This window comes from Amblyraja radiata, chromosome 26, assembly GCF_010909765.2.
Source record: "Amblyraja radiata isolate CabotCenter1 chromosome 26, sAmbRad1.1.pri, whole genome shotgun sequence".
NCBI classification, from domain to species: Eukaryota; Metazoa; Chordata; class Chondrichthyes; order Rajiformes; family Rajidae; genus Amblyraja; species Amblyraja radiata.
In genome coordinates this window covers 10164951-10186134 of record NC_045981.1, presented here as the reverse complement: position 1 = coordinate 10186134, position 21184 = coordinate 10164951, and the positions used below count along the sequence as shown (strand labels likewise).

At 46.2% G+C, this 21184-nt stretch overlaps 1 protein-coding gene across 3 annotated transcripts in view; it reads left to right on the top strand.

Moving 5' to 3' along the window:
* Positions 1-17622: 17622 nt before the first annotated feature.
* Positions 17623-21184, top strand: part of aspscr1 (ASPSCR1 tether for SLC2A4, UBX domain containing) — a 155138-nt gene continuing 151576 nt past the window's right edge. For 2 of the 3 annotated variants that reach the window (XM_033044216.1, XM_033044215.1), the window contains exons 1-2: positions 17624-17765; positions 20682-20737. In XM_033044216.1, the coding sequence (XP_032900107.1) occupies positions 17673-17765; positions 20682-20737 (149 nt within the window). In that variant the 5' untranslated portion in view covers positions 17624-17672. Of the gene's footprint in view, positions 17766-20681; positions 20738-21184 lie in introns of all 3 variants that reach the window. The other variant, XM_033044217.1, reaches the window with a different exon arrangement.

Here is a 21184-nt window from a genome sequence, read left to right as displayed (position 1 = left end):
TCTAAATATCGGGTGGTCCAATGCCAGAGTCTGAAGGAGGGTCTCGATGGTCTAAAGAAGAAACAAAACCTATTCCTCTTCTCCAGAGATGCTGCCAGAACCGCTGAGTTACTCCAGCTTTTTCACAATCACAATCACAATAATACTTTATTAGCCAAGTTTTGCAACATATGAGGAATTGTTCCTTCTTCATACATTCTAGGTAAAACTGTGCTGCCCGCATCTTAAGTCATACCAAGTCTTTGTTTATTTCCCAATATCAGTTCTGAGGCAACACCACAATAATAAATCTTCCACCCTTGATTTCAAAATTCCGCGTGGTTTTGCCTCTATCTTTACTACGTCCTCCAGCCTGTCGTAGTTACGACTTCCCTCTGCCTCTTTCACTTTGGTCCCTGGATTTAATCGTTTCACCATTGGTGGCTGTGTTGCAGCTGCCAAAAGCCCTAAGCTTTGAAATTCTTTCCTAAACCCCTCTGCCTCTCTCTACCACCGACAACACCGACGTCAAGCTGCGATGTGTAGCTACTTTCAACGGAGCGGTATCAATGGAAGTTGTGGTTTAGTTTAGTTTAGAGATACAGCGCGGAAACAGGCCCTTCGACCCACCGAGTCCGCGCCGACCAGCGATCCCATACTAACACCATCCTACGCACACCCGGGACAATGATTACATTTACACCAAGCCAATTAACCTACAAACCTGCACGTCTTTGGAGTGTGGGAGGAAAACAAAGATCTCGGCGGAAACCCACGCAGGTCACGGGGAGAACGTGCAAACTCCGTGCAGACAGCGTCCGTTGTCGGGATCGAACCCGGGTCTCCGGCGCCGTAAGGTGGCAACTCTACCGCCGCGCCACCGTGACTGCCCCAATATTGTTAGTTCTTGCCAGAGAGGAATGACATAGGTGGTACAAATCGAGCATTGCATTGCAATCAGCCTACACTCAATCACTTCTGGCAATGCAAACTTGCTAGGTAGTGCGGAGAGAGAGAGCTGTGAGATGATGATTCAGGTGAGCGGTGATAAGATGCATTGTTGAAAAATGAGCCCTTGCATCTTGTTCACACAGGAAACACAGCCAGCGGTGCTGACATGAAAGGTGTTGACTTCACAAAAGGGAAGGGAAAATATAATAAATAACTGCACTGCATTGCTCTTAGACATCACGTTTGGTGCAGATCATTCACTGAGTTGATAAGATTAAATTAGTTATCAAAAGGTCATAAGGTCATGTCATAAGGAATTGTAGTAGAATTAGGCCATTCGGCCCATCAAGTCTACTCCGCCATTCAATCATGGCTGATCTGTTAGATAGAGCTCTAGGGGCTGGTGGAATCAAGGGATATGGGGAGAAGGCAGGCACGGGTTATTGATTGGGGACGATCAGCCATGATCACAATGAATGTCGGTGCTGGCCCGAAGGGCCGAATGGCCTCCTCCTGCACCTATTTTTTATGTTCCCATCTATCTCTCCCTCCTAACCCCATTCTCCTGCCTTCTCCCCATAACCCCTGACACCCGTATCTATCTCTGCCTTAAAAATATTCACTGACTTGGCCTCCACAGCCTTCTGTGGCGAAGAACGTCCTTCAATTCTGAGTTAATTGTCATGTACAGCAGGGTGCTCAGTGTGAACATTATACATGCAGTAATGATTAATAATTTTCGGAATTCATCGCCACAGAAGACTGCGGAGGCCCACTCAATGGATATTTTTAAGGCGGAGATGGACAGATTCTTGATTAGTACTGGTGTCAGGGGTATGGGGAGAATAGGGTTGAGAGGGAGAGATAGATCAACCATGATTGAATGGTAGTAGACTTGATGGGCCGAATAGCCTCATTCTGCCCCTATAACTTTGTGTATTTACTCTTCTCCCAAACCGATCAGTCCGAAGATGGGTCGCAACCTGATGCGTCACCAATCCATGTTCTCCAGGGAAGGTACACAAAAATGCTGGAGAAACTCAGCGGGTGCAGCAGCATCTATGGAGCGAAGGAAATAGGCAACGTTTCGGCCCGAAATGTAGCCTATTTCCTTCGCTCCATAGATGCTGCTGCACCCGCTGAGTTTCTCCAGCATTTTTGTGTACCTTCGATTTTCCAGCATCTGCAGTTCCTTCTTAAACACATGTTCTCCAGGGATGCTGCCTGACCTGCTGAGCTACTCCAGCACTTTGTGTCCAAATGGCCGAATTCTGTTCCAATAACTTATGGATTGATGAACAGTAAACACTGCCTTCTTTAAATCTTGTTGGCAGCAGCACGGGTTGATAAGGTGATGAAGGATATGGGATTTAGAACAGGCCTAGTCTTAGCTCACAGAAGACTTGTCCCCACCTGTAACACCAGCCTCTGCTGGCTTCCTCTTTCCAAGCAACACTTGGTGCACCAGCTCCATTGTGACTATGTGCCTCACCGGAGAGGGAGATTTGTACACAAGACCCCAGCTAAATCTTACCAGGGTCAATAAGATGTCTCTCTGCTCTAAAAGAAGATCTTTCGGGTCTGAAGAAGGGTCTCGACCCGAAACGTCACCCTCTCCCTTCTCTCTAGAGATGCTGCCTCGTCCCGCTGAGTTACTCCAGCATTTTGTGCAGGAAGGAACTGCAGATGCTGGTTTACACTGAAGATAAGCGCAAAATGCTGGAGTAACTCAGCGGGAACAGGCAGCTTCTCTGGAGATAAGGAATGGGTGACGTTTCAGGCAGAGAGCCTTCTTCAGACTCTTCTTCAGACCCGAAATGCCACCCATTCCTTCTCTCCGGAGATGCTCCCTGTCCCGCTGAGTTACTCCAGCTCATTGCGCCTGTCTCTATTCCAGCACTTCATTCCTCACACAGTAAAGGCCAACATAGTAATCACTCTCCTTGCAGGTTAACTTTGAGTAGTTCATGCTCAAGGATTCCCAGGTCCCTTTGAACAGCAACACCCTCAATCTGCAGTGTCTTGTTACTCCAGATTTTTGTGTCTACCTTCGGTGTAGAACAGCATCTACAGTTCATCTGCTCCACTGCAAAATCTCCTCAAGGAATGCCTACTTTGAAGAAGTTCTCCTCTCTCCAGCGAGACTTCTGCAAGTCCCTGTCTTGCTGCTCCCCCTCTTGTGATTCCTCCTCCTACAGTAACACTTTTTAATCCAGAACTACTGCCACAGCCATGCATGTTTTCTCAATGCTCAAGCCCCCACTATATCTCTCGTTCCCCTCTCCCCTTACTCTCAGTCTGAAGAAGGGTTCCCCTCTCCACCCGAAACGTCACCCGTTCCTTCTCTCCGTAGATGCTGCCTGACCCGCTGAGTTACTCCAGCACTTTGTGTAGGAAGGAACTGCAGATGCTGGTTTAACATCGAAGATAAGGCACAAAATGCTGGAGTAACTCAGCGGGGACAGGCAGCATCTCTGGAGAGAAGGAACGGGTGACGTTTCGGGTCGAGGAACCTCCTTCAGGCCCCTCTTCAGCCCGAAATGCCACCCATTCCTTCTCTCCGGAGATGCTGCCTGTCCCGCTAAGGGGCTGTCCCACTTGGGCGACCTAATTGGCGAGTTTAGAAGAGTTTAAAAAAATGACATGTTGAAGACCTCCTTCAACTATGTTGAAGACTAGCTACGACTAACTTCGGGAAAATTGGACACCGAATAGTGGAGAGTGAAGACGACCTCCTTCGATCTCCTTGACCTCCCTTCGACTATGATGAAGACTATCTACGACTACCTTCGACTACCTTCGATTACCTACGACTAACATGTCGACCTACCACGACCTACTACGACTAAACCTACGAGTTAACAAAGTATCCATTTTTTCCATGGCGACCTTTTTTTACTCGCGGGCATTTTTTAACGTTGATAAAAACGCCGCGACCTAGCTGAGGCCTCGAGTACGCGGAGACCACTCTCGAGCATGAAAGAGAGTTACGAAGACCTCCTACGACCTTGTGTCGCCCATGCTGCGAGTATGAGTCGAGGGCAAACTCGCCAGAACCCGCGGATTAGGTCGCCCAAGTGGGACAGCCCCTTTACTCCAGCATTTTGTGTCTATCTTCTTTTTTTACTCTTTTAAAAATCCTCCCTTCCTGTGGTGTAAACATCATTAATAGTCCTATTTCAGGACTAATATTGCAGCATTGAAGAATCCAAATTAAAACTGGTAGCTATGTAGGACAGGTCAGCTCGGGGATTAGCGAGTAGGTTCCAAGAACGTAAAGCACAGCTGTTGGAAAATAGTACTAGACTACAATAGCCACTTCAAAAGCAGCCCGACTCGAGTTTGTCTACAGCACAACTGACCTCAAAGTGGTACAGCAGAGCTCTGATAAGACCAACCGTTTTTTTCATGGGAACATTTATTTAACATGTATTTGATCTTGTCAGAGCACATCTTAAATGGGATCTGTTATATTAGATCAAAGTGATCCAACTATAAGCAGGATTTAAACGGAATCATCCAAAGATTCATCGCTGAAATATGCCCGATATTTTAAATAGGTACAACGCGCCTACTTCCCTAAAATGGTTCACCTCCTGGCTCGCCGGGATATTTATGGCCTTGTAATACGCGGCGGTGGACCTGAGTGTTTTCGGATGTAAATGTGAGTTCCTTTTAGGGAATGTTTAAGAAGGAACTGCAGATGCTGGAAAAATCAAAGGTAGACAAAAAAAAAGCTGGGGAATCTCCTTTTAGGGAATATTGCCCGGCTTGCTGCAAGTTCCGATCCGAGGAATGTGTTCACGTCTTTGCCGTCATAGGTTTTGATTTGCTGATTTTACAGGAATCCGCTGATTTTACTGATTGCGGATGATCAGCCATGATCATATTGAATGGCGGTGCTGGCTCGAAGGGCCGATGGCCTACTCCTGCACCTATTGTCTATTGTCTATTGAAATGAACAGTGACTCATTGAGAGCCCCTTGAAAGCACGGTGTACTATACAGATAGATTCTCTAAAGTGGCTGCAACCACTGAGGGTGGGACAGGTGATGCCGTTAATACAGTCCCAGTCAGAAGTGAACACTGCAAGGTAGACTCAAAATGCTGCCTCACCTAAGGGTCTTGACCCGAAACGTCGCCCATTCCTTCTCTCCAGAGACACTGCCTCACCCGCTGAGTTACTCCAGCATTTTGTGTCTACTTTCAATTTAAACCAGCATCTGCAGTTCTTTCTTACACAGTGAACACTGCAACCTCCATTCAGCTCTGAACTACACAGACTATTATTGTTATTATTGCAGTTATTGTTTGTTTGTTTTTCATGTGTACGTACGTGTGTGTGTGCACGCGTGTGTGTGTGTACATGTGTGCGCGCGTGTGTGCGCGTATGTGTGTGTGGGCACGCGTGTGTGTGTGTGTGTGTGTGTACATGTGTGTGCGCGTATGTGTGTGTGTGCATGTGTGTGCGCGTGTGTGTGTGCACGTGTGCGTGTATATACATATATATATATATATATACACACACACGCACATATACAAACATATATATGTGTATGAGTATATATGCACACACTGAACTTTTTCTCTCACTAAATATATTGTTCACAGTGTACTATGTTTACATATTGTGTTGTGCTGCTGCAAGTAAGAATTTCATTGTTCTATCTGGGACACATGACAATAAAACACTCTTGGCTCTTGATTCAAAATTATGAAGATGGTGATTGCTTTAACTGGAAACGTTGGTAAATGATACGAAGTGGCTTGGCATGTTGTGTTATTAATTGGAAAATTCAACCAGATGTTTAAATGGGTTCGGACATGTGGAAACCCCAGGAGCAGAGAGCTGTCACTCATTTATTACAATCTGCTCCAGTCCCTGCTTCTGTTTCATCACACACAAGAATCCATCCCAAGGTACTCTTCGCAGATGGAAACAAAATGGAACCGCTGAGAGCGTGACCCATTCCGCAGATACTCACGACTGATACTGGAGAGCAGCGCAGTTGTGTTGCTCAAGAACGTGCAAGGAGGAACTGCAGATGCTGGCTTATACCGAAGATAGGCACAAAGTGCTGGAGTAACTCGGCGGGACCAGGCAGCAGCTCTGGTAGAAAAAGGAAGGGTGATGTTTCGGGGTCAAGAACCTGAAACATTTCAGGTCTCCACCCAAAAACATTACCCATTCCTCCTCTCCAGAGGTGCTGCCTGGCCCGCTGAGTTAAGGGCCTGTCCCACTTAGGAGACCTAAACAGCAAACCCTGGTGACCTTGCCCGCCACCCAAAAAAAAATCAAGGTCGAGGTGACCTGCAACCTCCTACCACCTCCCACACATATGTTGAAAACCTTCCTCGGCTATGAAGAAAACCGGCTTCGACTAGACCTGCGACTAAAAAATTATCGATTTTTAAAACGGCAACCTATTTTTAGTCGAGGCCGGTTTTAAACATGATGAAAAAATAGCAGCAACCTAGATGAAGCCTCGACCACGCGGAAACCACTTTCGACCATGAGGGAGAGTGACGAAAACCTCCTGTGACTTCATGGAAACCTTGGGTGGCGGGCAAGGTCACCAGAGGTTGCTTTTTAGGTCTCCTAATTGGGACAGGGGCTTTACTCCACTATTTAGCGCATGACTCAGAAGCGAACTACTCCTCAGGTGCTTGGTTGGTCCAGGTCAACTTTTGCCCCAATTAGTTGTCCAAAGTCCAAACCAAGGAACGGAGATCGGACTTTCATCTCCAGTTTAAACATGTGAATGTTCAACAAAAACTAAAAGCCAATTTCAATATTGGCATTTTTATTTCTGTTGCACACTGACAATGGGATCTGTTCTGGTCCTGACCACCCATCTACCTCATTGGAGACTTTTGAATGATCTATAATCAAAATTCAATGTTCTAAAAAGCTTTTCACTGTGCCTTGGTCCATGTGACCATCTTAGGCTCCCTTCGGTCATGGCTGACCAAGGGTGTCTCCAGGGTGCTATTACCTATATGGAGGACGCCTGTGTGTGACTTTGTTGAACGTGGGGAGACTGGTGCACAGACAGCCACCCTTCGGTCCTTGACAGATCCGGGTCAGGATCCAGTGGCATGGATTCCAAGACGACCGGAGACTCTTTTCTGCTGCAGCCTTCATCCGCCTTCCCAGCCGTTGTGACGCTCCACTAAGGTCAGCCATCGTCCTCCGCCTGTTCCACCGTTGAGGTCTTGGTTGGATTGCTCTTTGTCAGAGACCTACCCCTCGACCTTACCGCCATGGGTGGCCCTACCAGGAGCATAGCTCCAGACGGCATCGCTCTCAGGATCTCAGGACCACACAAGCTTCTCCACCACGACAAGGTGACAATCCACATGTGACCATACACTAAACTAAACTAAACTAAACTAGTGGTGCTGGCCCGTCGGTATCGGCGATAGCGGCTTGTGCAGTCTCAATTCTGGTGAGTTCTGACCCGGCTCACGAGTCCAATTCATGAAGCGCACACTCGAGGGCAGTGGGGACAGATGAAGGTCATCGCTGGCAGCTTTTGGGCGGCAGCCTTTCTCCTCTCCCTGGCTTTGGTCAGCCCTCTACACGCCGATCCTCGAAGCTGCTGGCTGCTGTTCTGCCACTGACACAGGCTTCCAGTTGCTTGAGCACAAGACCAAACTAAAACTATACTGAACGTTGTATCCTTTTAACCTTTAGAACGTCTGAAGAAGGATCTCGACCCGAAACGTCACCTATTCCAGGGGGCGCCGGAGGAGGGAGATGGCAGCCCCACCGGCAGTCTGTTCGTTTTTTCATCCTTTTTGTTATTTTTAGTGTTTGTTTAATGTTTGTTTTAATGTAGGTATGTTGCAAAACGTACCTGAAGTACCTGAAGCGTCGCTGAAAATCTGTCCCAGCCCGTGTGCGCGATTTTGGCGCCGTTTAGAGGGGGGCAGGTTTAAAACGCGATTTTCCCTAAGCTGTTCAAATCGAGGTTTTTCAGCCTAGTTAATTATTAACGAAAAATCGCTGGAAGATTCCCTCGCTTGAGCTATTATTAGTTTTAAGGGGTTTATTTAATTGTTATAGTAGGTTAAAAATTAACCTCTAAACCCCCGACCGCCGACAACGGGCCAGATCTCATACAGGGGACAACGGAAGGTAGGCTGTTTATTTTTACGTTAAAAAGGGCTTCTTAAGATCCCTTTAATCAAAGTTTAATGTTGCGATTAGCTAATTTTGGGCCCATTATATCCCGCAGTATTTTTCTGGGCATTTGGGGCACAAATCTACCGCAATGTGAACGTTCTAAACCAGCGCGTTCACAGGATCCCACTAGAAAGCTGATTTAAATGGACTTTAATTTACAGCAATTAAACACTAAATTCCTTCCATTTGGCCTTTAAATTAATGTAAATGAGATTTTAAAATCGTGTTTTATTGTGAATTGTTTGTGAATATTATTTGGACACTTAGGCTATTTAAAAATGTTAATCATTTATTAAGAAATGGATAGATGTTTAAATCTAGTAATTGAAGTTTGGAATTAGCTACAATTAGGTGACTAACTAATTATATGCTTTAATTTCAGGTCATCCAAGTAAGATTATTTTATATTTGTTTCAGCATGCTTCAATCTATGATAACTGAAAATTTCATTCAGTTCTCTTAATTTTTAAGATAGTTATGGGCTTTTGACTGTCCACGATCACAGCTTTGTTGTTATGTCCATAGAAAATCAATAGGGAACAAGATGCTAATTTCCGAGTATGAAAATGGCCATAACTTTTTAAATACTTGAGATATGAAAGTGAATTAGGTGTCAAATTAAACTTATTTTTATGCTTTATCTGATGGGATAAATTGCAGACTTGATTTATAAAATCTCAAAATTTTGTAACATTGCTATTTAATGTTCTTCTGTTTGTTTTATGTGGGGGGGGGGGAGGGGGAAACTTTTTTTACCAGGTTCTTACCTTCCTGGAGAGGTGATCAAGTTTCGGAACACATTCTCCGGCCTACCATCGCTGGAGTTGAAAAGCTGTCTCGGACTGACGTGAGCCCCACCGCGGGGCGCGGACTTACCATTGGAGCGGATCCCTTGCCTGGGATCGCTCCCACTGCGGCTTGCGGACTTACCATCAAGGGCTCGCAGTGTCGGGTGAGGCTAGTCGGGGGCTCTAACGCCGCAGAAGGTTCGTCCAGCCCCGACGCGAGGTTCGATCGCCCGGCGTAGGGGGAAGCTGACAACTCCCCCGATGCAGGAGCCGAACGCCTCGACGAGGAGGGCCCGAACGCCACCGGCTACGGGACTCAAGACCGTCCCGTCAACCGGGGGCTCGAGGCCCCCGACCAAGGAAGAACAGAAAGGGAAGGACTTGAACTTTATTTCGCCTTCCATCACAGTGAGGAATGTGCATGAGTCACTGTGATGGATATTCATATTAAAATGTGTTTTTGAGTCTGTTGCTTTTTTAAATTGTATGACTGACCTGGCCAGTGAAATTTCACTACACCAATTGGTGTATGTGACAATAAATGAACCTTATTCCTTCGCTCCATAGATGCTGCCTCACCCGCTGAGTTTCTCCAGCATTTTCGTCTACCTTACCCTTTTCACCTTTATCAGTACACTGTGGACGGCTTGCATGTATTCATGTATAGAAGTTGCTTTGACTGGATAACGCGCAAACAAAGGCCTTTCACTGTACCTCGGTACACGTGACAATAACAATCTAAACTAAACAAAAAGAATGGATATTGGAAACAAGGAATAAGGAAGGAGAATTTGAATGCTGACATTAAATGCAATTTTCACCTCACTTTTTTTCTCTGCCTCTGCGGAAGGTGGTAAGTTTAGCTGGGAATTACTTACATGGGATCAGCAGCCGTCCGATATCTCACAAAATGATTGCTCTCCGTAAGTCAGACCAGACTCCACGCTGCAGCCGTGCATCCACAGTGGCAACAAAATGTGGTTGGAATTACCAGGGTGTTTGTGCCAGCTATTGTGCTTCAGAAAACTCACTCATAACTGCGTCTACATGGCTCTCTGAGACCGATGCTGGAGATGGGTCTCGACCCAAAACGTCACCCATTCCTTCTCTCCAGAGATGCTGCCTGTCCCGCTAGAGCTACTGCAGCTTTTTGTGTCTATCTTCGGTTTAAACCAGCATCTGCAGTTCCTTCCTATATTCTTTTAGTTATTGCACTGTGATGGCTGAACGTCTCAGAATGGTACGACAACATGGGCGGCGCGGTGGCGCAGCGGGTAGAGCTGCCGCCTCACAGCGACAAAGACCCCGGTTCGATCCTGACCTCGGCTTCCGTCTGTGATGGAGTTTGTACGTTCTCCCTGTGACTCTATGGGTCACTGTGGTTTCCACCCACATCCCAAAGATGAGGGGGTTTGTAGGTTAATAGGCCCTCTGTAAATTGCTCCTGGTGGGTAGGGAGTGGCTAGAATATAGCAATGATAACATAGAGCTAGCGTGAACGGGTGATCGATGGTCGGCGTGGACTCGATGGGCCGAAGGGCCTGGTTCCATGTTGTACGCCTCTCACATTCCAAAGACGTGCAGGTATTTGGCTTCTGTAAATTGCCGTACGTGTGTAGGGCAGAGAAGTAGTGTGCAGGTGATCGCTGGTCAGCGTGGGCTCGGTGGGATGAAGTTTCCACCTTGTATCTCTAAACAAACCTAATACTAAACCTGCACATTTTTGGAGCGTGGGAGGAAACCGGAGCACCTGGCGAAAACCCATGCGGCCACAGGGAGAACGTGCAAACTCCGTACAGACAGCACCCGAGGTCAGGATCGAACCCAGGACTCAGTCGCAGTGAGGCAGCAACTCTACCGCTGCGCTACTGTGCCACCCCTGCTTCCCAACGACCTTCTCTAGCAGCTCGTTCTATATACACACCACCCGCTGATTGATAAGGAATTTGTGAATATATACACACAGATATCATAAATTCATAGTCCGGGAAGGGGGGGGGGGGGGGTATAACAACAATCTATAGGTCGTGAAACTTAGTTTAATGCCCAAACAAAGATTAGTTTAATAGGAAGGAACTGCACATGCTGCTTTACACTGAAGTTACACACAAAGATTTACTTCAGCACTTTGTGTTGTGAGTTGTGAGTATGTGGAATTCTCTGCCTCAGAGGGTGGTGGAGACCAGTTCTCTGAATACTTTTAAGAGAGAGCTAGATAGGGCTCTTAAAGATAGCGGAATCAGGGGATATGGGGAGAAGGCAGGAACGGGGTACTGATTGGGGATGATTAGCCATGATCACATTGAATGGCGGTGCTGGCTCGAAGGGCCGAATGGCCTACTCCTGCACCTATTGTCTATTGTGTCTTTTAAACAAAATTAATCAGCATCTGTAGTTCCTTGCTTCCAATACTCTTGGGGTTATTTTCTTTCCCACAAGATAATGCATTGTGGCGTCCAATCGTGATGATATGTGTTAAAATGTATTTTGTGTGTCCTGTTGCTTTTTATTAGTGTGACTGTATCAAGTCCCTCGTATGTTGCAAAACATTCTTGGCTAATACAGTAAGTATGAGTATCATAACTTATAAGCAAAGAACTGCAGATGCTAGTTAATACACAACGTGCTGGAGTAACTCAGCGAGTCAGGCAGCATCAAAGATCTTTGGGCAGCATCGCTGGAGAAAAGGAGTTGAGGTAAGTCATAATATAAATAGCCTACTTTGGTATGCCTACTTTGAAGAAGTTCTCCTCGTCCCCTCCATAGATGCTGCCTCACCTGCTGAGTTTCTCCAGCACTTTTGTCTACCTTCGATTTTCCAGCATCTGCAGTTCCTTCTTGAACATATAAATAGCAGTCAGGAAAGACGGTCAGAGATGCTGCCTGAGCCGCTGAGTTACTCCAGTTTTGTGTGTCCACCTTCCTTCGGTGTGAACCACCCAGCATCCGCAGTTTTCTTCCGGCGTTAATAACATTCCAACTCCTGGTGATGTTGGAAGCTGCTGCCCTGCTATTTATTCTCTGTTTTCTTTTTAAATTGTGTTCCAGGTATTTCTATTAGACAATAGACAATAGGTGCAGGAGTAGGCCATTCGGCCCTTCCAGCCAGCACCGCCATTCAATGTGATCATGGCTGATCATCCCCAATCAGTATCCCGTTCCTGCCTTCTCCCCATATCCACTGACTCCACTAATTTTAAGAGCCCTATCCAGCTCTCTCTTGAAAGCATCCAGAGAACCGGCCTCCACCGCCCTCAGAGGCAGAGAATTCCACAGACTCACCACTCTGTGAGAAAAAGTGTTTCCTCGTCTCCGTTCTAAATGGTTTACTTCTTATTCTTAAACTGTGGCCCCTGGTTCTGGACTCCCCCAACATCGGGAACATGTTGACTCTGGACTCCCCCAACATCGGGAACATGTTGACTCTGGACTTCCCCAACATCGGGAATATTACATCGGACTCTAACCGATGCACGGGGCTGGATGGTAATCATTGTCCCGGCTTCAGTCTTTCAGCACGCCCATCGTTGCGCTCTAAATCACCCTCATTACTCTACATATTTTGCATATTCAATGGCAAACGCGACCTTTCTCCTTCCCGCGACCTCCCCCCCCCCGGGTTATTTTTGATTTGCACGTGCTTCAAATGTGGTTTTATAAGCCGCAAATCCCATAATATGGAAATGCGCGGGTCAGGTTACATCAAAGAGAATAGGCAAAAAAAAAATCAGTCATTACATGCAGACAGGCTCATCATCAGAAACAGGTGCAGAGTGCCACTGGCTAGCTTGCAGCCCCCAGCGCACAGAAATAAGACAACGCAACTTTAATACCTTAGACTGGAGTGAATAGGCACTTGATTTACTTTTTTTTTAAAACACGGACTGACCAGACGGAAGGCATTGTTTAAGTAGACACTTAAACAAAAATGTGGTGCCATTAATGATGGCGTCTTGGATTGATCTAAGGCCCTTAGTGAACCGGCAAAAGCGAACGTAGACACAAAATGCTGGAGAAACTCAGCGGGTGAGGCAGCATCTATGGAGAGACCCGAAACGTCGCCTATTCCTTCTCTCCATAGATGCTGCCTCACCCGCTGAGTTTCTCCAGCATTTTTTGTCTACCTTCGATTTTTAGATGCTGGTTTAAAAGCCAAGATAGACACAAAATGCTGCAGTAACTCAGCGGGACCAGGCAGCATCTCTGGAGAGTAGGAATGAGTGACCTTTCGGGTCGAGCCTGAAGAAGGGTCTCGACCCGAAACGTCGCCCGTTCCTTCCCTACAGAGATGTTGCCTGTTCCGCTGAGTTACTCCAGCTTTTTGTGTCTATCATCTTTCATTCTATCTCTAAGACAGAGGGGTTTAACCCGGCGCTTGTTCGGATGTGAAATGCCTGGCCTGAGATATTAGCGGCAGCATGGGGTTTAGAATTGCTTCACAGGCGCACTGAGATGTAAGAATAAGGGGTTGACCATTTAGAACAGGGATGAGGAAAAACATTTTCACCCAGAGAGTTGTGAATCTGTGGAATTCTCTGCCTCAGAAGGCAGTGGAGGCCAATTCTCTGGATGCTTTCAAGAGAGAGTTATGCCCCTGTCCCACTTAGGAAACCTGAACGGAAACCTCTGGAGACTTTGTGCCCCACCCATGGTTTCCGTGCGGTTCCCGGAGGTTTTTGTCAGTCTCCCTACCTGCTTCCACTACCTGCAACCTCTGGCAACCACCTGCAACCTCCGGGAACCGCACGGAAACCTTGGGTGGGGTGGGGCGCAAAGTCTCCAGAGGTTTCCGTTCAGGTTTCCTAAGTGGGACAGGGGCATAAGATAGAGCTCTTAAAGATAGCGGAGCCAGGGGATATGAGGAGAAGGCAGGAACAGGGTACTGATTGTGGATGATCAGCCATGATCTCAGTGAATGGCGGTACTGGCTCGAAGGGCCGAATGGCCTACTCCTGCACCTATTGTCTATTGTAATAGAAAGCACCATGATCTTAAAAGGCAATGTTGGACAGCCTGGGTAGCACATTCTGAGGCAACAGGCGGATACAGAGACAGTGGAGATGGACACGAAAATGCTGAAGTAACTCAAGAGGGTCAGGCAGCATCTCTGGAGAAAAAGGAACAGGTGACATTTCGGGTCGAGACCCGTCTTCAGACTGATAGTCAGGGGAGAGGGAAGTGAGAGATATAAAAAGGTACATAGAACAAAGGAACAAAGCTATGCAAAAGGACAAATCAAAGCCAGCGACGATGATCCAGGAATGGTGGGGCCCACAATGGTTCATTGTTGGCAGTGGAGAAGGTCTATCTTCGGTGTAAACCAGAATCTGCATATCATTCCTACACAATACAGAAACCATCATTAGTCTAAGTTTAGTTAGCCAATTAATACAGGCTGAAGAAGGGTCTCGACCCGAAACGTCGCCTATTCCTTCGCTCCATAGATGCTGCCTCACCCGCTGAGTTTCTCCAGCATTTTATGTCTACCTTCGATTTTACCAACATCTGCAGTTCTTTCTTAAACATTAATCTAAATATGATAACATCTATCTGTCTGTCTGCATGGTTTAAGTGGTCAAATAGATTAGATCTGACCATGTCTTTCACTTTCTGATCACTGCATTTACACCTGGAGATGTATTATGCATTTTTTCGTTCTTGTCACTTGCTTTGTCTCTCCAGTCTGAGCAATCTTTAGTTTGTTGACCCCATTCATCAATTCAATTGTCTATTTGTTGAGAACTCATTCAATTTCGTTCAATGCGTCAACAAGGAATGTTTGCGTTTCCTACACTTAATTAGATTACTTTAATTGTCATCAAAGAGATCATTGAAAAAATGCTGATAAGAGCTGGGTTAGCCTTGAACAAACAATAAAACAGCTTCATACTTTAAAGATAGACACAAAAAGCTGGAATAACTCAGCGAGATAGGCAGCATCTCTGGAGAAAAGGAATGTGTGAGGTTTCGAGTGAGTTACTCCAGCATTTCGTGTCAATCTTCAATGCAAACCAGTATCTGCAGTTCCTTCCCACACAGTTTCATACTTTAGATTTAGTTTTTTAGAGGTACAGCGCAGAAACAAGCCCTTTGGCCCACCGAGTCCGCGTCGACCAACCCATGTACCAGTTGTATCCTGCACACCAGGGACAATTTACAGAAGCCAATTAATTGACCTACCTACCTGCAAGTCTTTGGTATGTGGGAGGAAACAGGAGCACCCGGAAAAATCCCAGGCAAGTCACAGGGAAAACTTACAAACTCCATGCAGACAGCGCCCGTAGTCAGGATCGAGCCCTGGTCACTGGTGCCATAAGGCAGCTACTCTACCGCTGCGCCACTGTGCCGCTCTGACCATATTTATACCAGGCACCCTTGCCATTCATATTGTAATTATGCTCCTAGAGCTAACCCCCCCCCCCCCTCCCCCTCCCCCTTAGTCTAGTTCAGTAAACACAGAGTCAAGCACTGGACCACTAAACTTTATTTTATGAAACAGTAACAAATCCCCTATACAATACCTAACCACACCGCGGGATCGATCCTTGTCTCTGCTTGTCCAAGGCCTTCAGCCTCGTGCAAGCAGACACCTCCAAAAGGTTATGCAAGCCCAAGCGCTCCTCCAGAAGATCGACAACAAACCTCTTGGGGGGGGGGGGGGTTACCTTTTATAGGTCATCGAACCCTGTGGGGCAGATCTACATGGGGGTGGTAACCCCTACAAACCAATCACAGATATTGATTACATTAAAGTGTTATTGACAGTTCCCGAACCTAATTACAAAGCACTCCATAATAATGTTTCTACAGAAGCTTTCGGAAGGAAGTCAATTAATTAAATAATGCAACATTCTCCCGGGAGTATAAACAATTCAAACAAGGCTTCACACTTCAGCCAATCATTAAACAGTAACACAAACACCCTGCAACATTATTAACAGTATTTACAACCGTTCTGCAGTCGGCCAATCCTGCTAATGCATCTGCAACACCTTTGAGCTCTTCTGCAAAGTCCTCATACATTTAACAATAGACAGGACATCTGGATCTTTCCACCATCTTGCATATCAATCTAGGGTTCAGACTAGCTGGCGCCAGCTCGCAGCTTGCACTTTTACCCAGAAATTGACCAATCAGGCCCTGCAGATGCAAAGATGCTCCATTTTATATTATCTTTATTTTGGCCAATATTAACAATATGATCCTGGGGTGAAATCCATTCCCTCGTTTGAGGGGCATCTCCAGCAGATTCTGTCCCCCAATGTCTAGCAGGGGAAGGACCCTAGACTATGGTCCTCCTCCACAGAGCCTTGGCATTGGCTGCACCGAGCTTCAGTGCGTCGCTCAGCACGTACTCCTGCAGTCTGAAGCGGGCCAGTCGGTAACATTCCCCGACGGACATCTTGCTCTGCTGGGAGGCCAATAAAACTTGGCCGACCAAAGAGCATCTTTCACTGAATTAATGACCTTCCAGGAGCACTTGATGTCCGTGTCTGACCTTGTCCCTACGAACAGCCCGTAAATCACAGAGTCCTCCGTCACGGAGCTGTTCAGGAAAAACAGTGACAAGGATCGTCGGACCTAAGAACCTGTTTCCACGCTGTATCACTCTATAATGAACTGAATAAATCTGCTCGACTGAAGCTCAATCTATATTACTAAAAGTCTGATCTTGACCGCTTTTGGCCCACTGTGCTGCGATTTCCGAGAGAACGCCGCCACCTACGGCTTTCATTTTTGGCCACCTCACTTCCGGGACCAGTGGATTTTTCCCATCGATGAAAAATCGGAGAGATATTAATGTTTTTTTTAAATTTGCCATTCTCTCTGCTGCCCCCGCTGGCGGCAGGGGGGTGGAAGGACTATAAAACCCGGAAGTGTAGTCCCTCACTCAATCTCTGCTAGACCCAGGAAGCGAGAGGGTCACGGCTCTCTGAGCTGCGAATAACACTGAACGCACGTCTACTCCATGGTGACTCCCCTGAATGCTGCTGTAAAGTGGCTGCTGCCCAATTGTTTGCCTCGCCTTTTTAAAAAGTTTGTGTTCACAAAATGAATTTTGGTTGTCAGGTGGCTGCTGCCCAATTGTTTGCCTCTACTTTTTAAAAAGTGTGTTCACAAAATGAATTTTGGTTGTCGGGTGGCAGCCAAATTCTTTGCCTTGGCTTGGCTTTTAAAATCGTTGCAACAGTTGGCTCCTTACTGTGCGAGGAATTAAGTGCTAGAGTCGAGACGGACGCAATGAGCTGGAGAGAAGGAATGGGTGATGTTTCGTGGTCGAAGAAGAATCTGAAGAAGGGTCTCCACCTGAAACGACACCCATTCCTTCTCTCCAGAGATGCTGCCTGTCCCACTGAGCAAGAATTTCATTGTCCTATCTGGGATACATGACAATAAAACTCTCTTGACTCTTTGAGCATTTTGCGTTTATCTTCAGTATAAACCAGCACCTGCAGTTCCTTCCTTTACACGTTGACATTCCTTGTCACGTTCAACTAATGCTGTTGCGCCCCTGTAGTTGGAGGGTGGGGGGGAATATGCGGCGTGCACACGCGCGATGATTCTGGTGCCGGATCTCCGCGTAATGCGCTTGCGCAGCGCCGGCACTGTCGGCATCGCACCTGCGCAAACTCGTTCGCATCGCCCCTGTCGGCACCGCTCCTGCGCAGGCCCGCCTGCAACCCCCCCCAGTTGCCGGCACCGCGCCGACGCAGACCCGCCGTCCGCCGACACACCGCTCACTGTGCGGGAGGCGCGTCACTGCCATGGCGGCCGCTGGGGTGACGACGGTGACGGTGCTGGCCCCGAACGGGCGGCGGCAGCAGGTGAAGGTGGCGGCCGGCACCCGGCTGTTACAGGTGAGCGACGGAGACAAGGGCCCGGCCTCTGGCTGCTGGTGCCCTGTCCACCCGGCCCCACTGAGGCCTTGCCCCTCACACATGGGGGCAACTCTGGTGCTGATGATGCCAGGCCCTCGGCCCAGGCCGTGCCCCTCACTCATGGGGGCAACCCTGTTGCTGCTGCTGCTGCTGCTGCTGCTGCTGCTGCTGTTGTTGTTGTTGTTGTTGTTGTTGTTGCTGCTGCCGTGTCCCCGGTCCACCGAGGCGGTGCCCCTCACACTTGTGGGCGGGCAGCTCTACTCCTGCTGCTGGGGCGCTGCACCCTGGCACCAATCCTGCATGTCACGATTAACAGGGAACCAATCCTCTCCTGATCGTAACATCAGATTGATTATTGTCATGTGTACAGAGCTACAGTGTAAAACATTGTTCTGCATTCTATCCAAGCATATCAGATCATTCTGGACATTACTACAATAGGACTCTGCACCCTGACGCCAATTTTGAATGTAATGGTAAATAGGGAACCAATCCACCCCTGATTGTAACATTAATGGTCAAGTTTCAGTTTCACTTTTAGTTTATTGTCATGTGTATTGAGGTACAGTGAAAAGGTTTTGTTGCGTGCTAACCAGTCAGTGGAAAGACAATACATGATTACAATCTAGCTGTTCACAGTGTACATGATAATGGATAATTGTCATGTATAGCGAGGTACAGTGATGGTCCTTGTTCTGCATCATGCCATCCAGGCAGATCAGATAATTCTATACATAAATACAATAGGATGCTGCACCCTGGCACCAATCCTCTCCTGATCGGAGCATTAGATTTATTATAGTGCACTGAGGAACAGTGAAAAGCCTTGTTCTGCATGCTATCCCAACAGATCAGGTAATTCTGCGCATAAACACCATCAAGCCAAACTCTAGTACAATAATTGTGGGAAGGAACTGCAGATGCTAATTTACACTGAAGATCTGACCTAAAACGTCACATATACCTTTTCACCAGAGATGCTGCCAAACTCACTGAGTTACTCCAGAACGTTGTATCTATCTCAAGTACAATAGTCCTTAGATTGCACATATTGTTGCAGGTATGCATGTCCTTGGCAAAAATACAGTTATACCATTAAGCAATCCAGAAAGCTGTACCTGAATGTACTCCATATTCTCAATGCCGAGGGCTTTATATACAACGCTGAGAGGGCTTTTCAATGCTGAGAGCAAAATATTCAATGCCGAGAGTGCTATATGTTTAATGCTGAGAGCTATATTCTGCACTATATCTTTTTCTTTGCTCTACTTATTGCACTGGGGTCAAGGAAGGAGCGTTCACGTCGCGGCCCTCTTTCCACCAATCTTTCCACCACCGCGCTCAAGAAGCGACAAGACAGACACCATTTTCTGCAGATACCGAGAAGTGTGTTCAGCTCTGGCTGAACAACTTCTAATCTTGTGTGTGGACTCGATAAGAAGAAGACTTATTGCACTTGAGTTTGGCTTGATTGTATTTATGTATAGTATTATCTAATTTGACCAGATAACATGCACAACAAGGCTTTTCACTCTACCTTACCACACGTGACAATAATAAACCTAATCATGAACAATATTCAGTAAATCGGGTTTCTAGCCTTGTTATTTTGAGCTGTAACTCATTGTCATGTACAACTCATTTGCACAGAGATCACCACAAACTGGATTGATCAGTTCTAGGACAGAACTAGTGTGAATGGGTGATTGTTGATTGTGGGCCAAAATGCCTGCTTCCACGCTATATCTCAAAACTAAACTAATCAATAAAATCGATTGGTGTTGGCAGATGGCAAAATGCTGAACACTGAACACTTTAGAGCCTACAGTAATACAGACCTTCAGCCCGACCAAGATGCCCATCTAAGCTAGTCCCATTTGCCTGCATTTGACCCATATTCCGCTAAACCTTTCCCATCCAAATGCCTTTTAAATGTTGTTGTTGTTGTTGTACTATCTGAGCCAGTTCCTCTGGCAGCTCATTCCATATACCCACCATTCCCCGAGAAAAAGTTGCCCCTCGGGTTCCTACTAAATATTTACCCTCTCATAAACTTTTGCCCTTTAGTTCTTGTTCCCTGAAAATAAGTGTGCATTCACTTGGTGCCCCCTTAAGATTTTTCACACCCTTATTATAATATAAGATCACCCCTCAATCTCCTATGCTCCAAGGAATAAAATCCGAGCTTGTCCAACCTCTCCCTATAGCGCAGTTCCTTGAGTCATGGCAACGTCAGTGTAAATCTTTTCTGCGCTCTTTCCCGCTTAATAGCATTTTCCTATCACAGCGTGACCAAAACTGAACAAGATATTCGTAATATCTTGGACAACTGTAACGTAACATCACGACTTTGATACCCAACACCTTGACTGATGAAGGCCAGCGTGTCAAAGGTTTTCTTCACCACCTTGACCATATATTTTTTGTGAGCTATTATTGATTCAATCTCCACTTCATGCTGCCTTCGCAAGGCCACCAGCACAATCAAGGATGAGTCGCACCTCTTCTCCCTTTGTCCTTCAGGCAAGAGTTACAGAAGTGTGAAAATGAATTCTTCCAGATTTAGGGGCAGTTTCTTCTCAGCCGTTATCAGGCAACAGAACCATACTATTATTAACTAGAATGCATTCCAAACCTACCATCTATGCCATTGATGACCCTTGGACTATCTTTAATCGGACTTTACGGGACTTTATCTTGCATTAAACATTATCCCCTTTATCCTGTATCTGTAACACTGTGGATGGCTTGATTGTAATCTTGTACAGTCTTTCCGCTGACTGGATAGCATGCAACAAAAAATCTTTTCACTGTACATCGTACAATAAACAAAACTAAACTAAACTTCAGTTTCCCCAAGATAAAAAGCAGTTTATTTTTGATTTTGTATTTTAGGTTTTAGAAGAAGTGTGCAGAAAACATAGTTTGGATCCTGAGGAATATGCTCTCAAGTAAGACTTTTTTGTTAAAATTGTCTACTTTTGTTTTAAGTCTTTCACTTCAATGAGAAAAGGAACCAATCTGTTATTGTTATAGGTGTATATATGATTAAACATGTGTATTATAATACTTTGTTGTTAAAATATCTCATCTCATGCCATTCCCAGTGCTTGTAATTTCCCTGGACCAGGAAAATCTCCTGCAGCAACAATTAAATTTAGATCAAGATCATTTTCAGTTATATTTAATCCTTCAGCATAAATTATGTTTTAACGTTGAATCGTTTATTTTTGGATGGATATTCAATACTAATGGACTGTCAGAAATTTGGAATGTATGAGACAACAGTTTCACTGTAATATTTTGGAATTGAAGATAGATGCAAAGTGCTGTAGGGACTCAGCGGGTCAGGCAGCATCTCCTGAGAAAAAAGGATGGGTGACGTTTTGGATTGGAAC